The 2,084-nt window shown below is 39.1% G+C and overlaps 1 protein-coding gene across 1 annotated transcript in view; it reads left to right on the forward strand.

Annotated features, from left to right (window-relative positions):
* The window catches only part of MDN1 (midasin AAA ATPase 1), a 176,290-nt gene that overhangs the window by 155,720 nt on the left and 18,486 nt on the right, over positions 1 to 2,084 (forward strand). Inside the window, exon 86 of the mRNA XM_037730790.1 lies at positions 391 to 538. Within this exon, the coding sequence (XP_037586718.1) occupies positions 391 to 538 (148 nt within the window). The remainder of the gene's footprint in view (positions 1 to 390; positions 539 to 2,084) is intronic.

A 2,084-nucleotide genomic window follows, 5' to 3' on the forward strand; every position in this document is an offset into this window, starting at 1 on the left:
AAAAAAAAAAAAAAAAGAATATGCAAGAGGCTCTTAACGTAAAATATCTAACTGTTGGTTCCCGACAAAGTAGTTCATATGTTGTTTGGGCTTCTGCTAGAGATCAGAAGCTAAAACAAACCTATGATCCCTTCTTTATTTTGTCTTGTAAGTTTCTTTGAGATCAATTAACATAGCACTACTTGTCCTTGGAAGACCTGCATAGAAAGTGAAATTCGAGATTCCAACATGAAAGGTCTAAAAATATTATTAAAATACTAATGTGTACATGTAATTTTAGGGAATAGATATTGTATTTTCTCACAGTGTAAATGCTTAGAGCTAATTTTATGGCGATTCTACTTTTTTAAAAAAGTTTTGTATTTTTATTTTATCTCCATTGTCTCAAAGAGGGAATATGATGAAAATGAGGTGGACCCTTACCATGGCAATCAGGAAAAGCTGCCAGAACCTGAGGTCTTGGACCTTCCAGATGACTTGAACCTTGACAGTGAGGACAAGAATGTTGGTGAGGACACTGACAATGAAGAAGGAGAAGGTGCGTCTTTCAGAAACAGAGAACAGTTAGAACTCACTACAAATGAACAGTAACCGATTTGTCTTTCGAGAGCTAGCTCAGTGTTATGGCCAGGTGATAAAGCATTTTGGTTGGCTCAGTCTCAGTTTAAGGAAATGGTTTGCTTTGCCTTTGTAGTGTTTCTCATGTGAGTGTTACCTACAGCTCATTAACTAACATGTATCTCTCAAACTACTGTCACGTCCTATCTGCTATGCCCTGGTAGTGCTTCACACATAGCATTGTATCTTCATAGCCATTACTGTTTGTCTCATCTCGTGGGATGGTATAAACGCTGTGCAGTCTGGGCATACCAAGCTGTTGTGGAGTCCGGTTATAGCTTTTTTAGGGAAATGATGGTTTTAGTTATTGATTGTCACGTGTATAGTGGGGAACGAGATTAAATAATCCCAAGAAAAATCACATGGCATATGACAGTATTTAGTGCCTTTGTCACCCATTTTTTCAACCCTAGTGACTCCTTTAGAGAATATTGTCTGGTATTGGTTGAAAGCATTGTGTTGGAGGTGCCCCTGTAATAGAGGGCCCCATTCCTGCTGCTTAACCAGAGAGAAAGATACAAGCTAGCCTCACTGATAAATGAATCAGCTACACAGTTATAAAATCTATTTTTAAAAATGTATATGTATATTTTTATAATGCTGTATTAGAACTAAAACAGCAAGTTAGAAAGGAATAAATAAGAGGTGCCATTTATGTAAAAAATTAACTTTGGATCTAGGTGCAAACAAAGTCAATAACCAACAAAGTATAAAATTAAGAAAATTAAAATCCACTGAGAATGTAATAAGCTATTTGCTTTTAAATAGCCAGACACATTTTGTATACTAAGGATCAAGTATTTAAAATCGTTGGCATATTTAAAATCATTTGCTAATTAAATAGTTTAAAAAAAAAAAAAAAAAACCAATAGGCTGGTCGCAGAGGCTTATGCTTATAATCCTAACACTTCGGGAGGCCAAGGTGGGAGAATCACTTGAGCTCTGAGTTTGGGACCAGCCTGAACAACAATAGTAGAGACTCTGTTTCTACTAAAAATAAAAAATAAAAAATTCGTTGGGCATGATGGCACACACCTGTAGTTCCAGCTACTCAGGAGGCTGAGGTGAGGGAATCACTTGAACCCAGGAGGTTGAGGCTGCAATGGGCCATGATCTCGCCACTGCACTCCAGCTTGGGTCACACAGTGAGACTTGTTGTCTGTAAAAATTAAAAAATTAGCTGGGCATGGTGGCTTACACTTGTAATCCTAGCAATTCAGGAGGCCGAAGCGGGCAGAGCACCTGAGGTTGGGAGTTCAAGACCAGCCTGACCAACATGGAGAAACCCTGCCTCTACTAAAAATGCAAAATTAGCCAGGTGTGGTGGTGCACGCCTGTAATCCCAGCTACTCAGGAGGCTGAGGCAGGAAAATCGCTTGAACCTGGAGGCAGAGGTTGTGGTGAGCTGAGATTGCACCATTGCATTCCAGGCTGGGCAACAAGAGTGAGACTCTGTCTCAAAAAAA

Source organism: Cebus imitator, unplaced genomic scaffold (genome assembly GCF_001604975.1).
Source record: "Cebus imitator isolate Cc_AM_T3 unplaced genomic scaffold, Cebus_imitator-1.0 Scaffold359, whole genome shotgun sequence".
NCBI lineage: Eukaryota > Metazoa > Chordata > Mammalia > Primates > Cebidae > Cebus > Cebus imitator.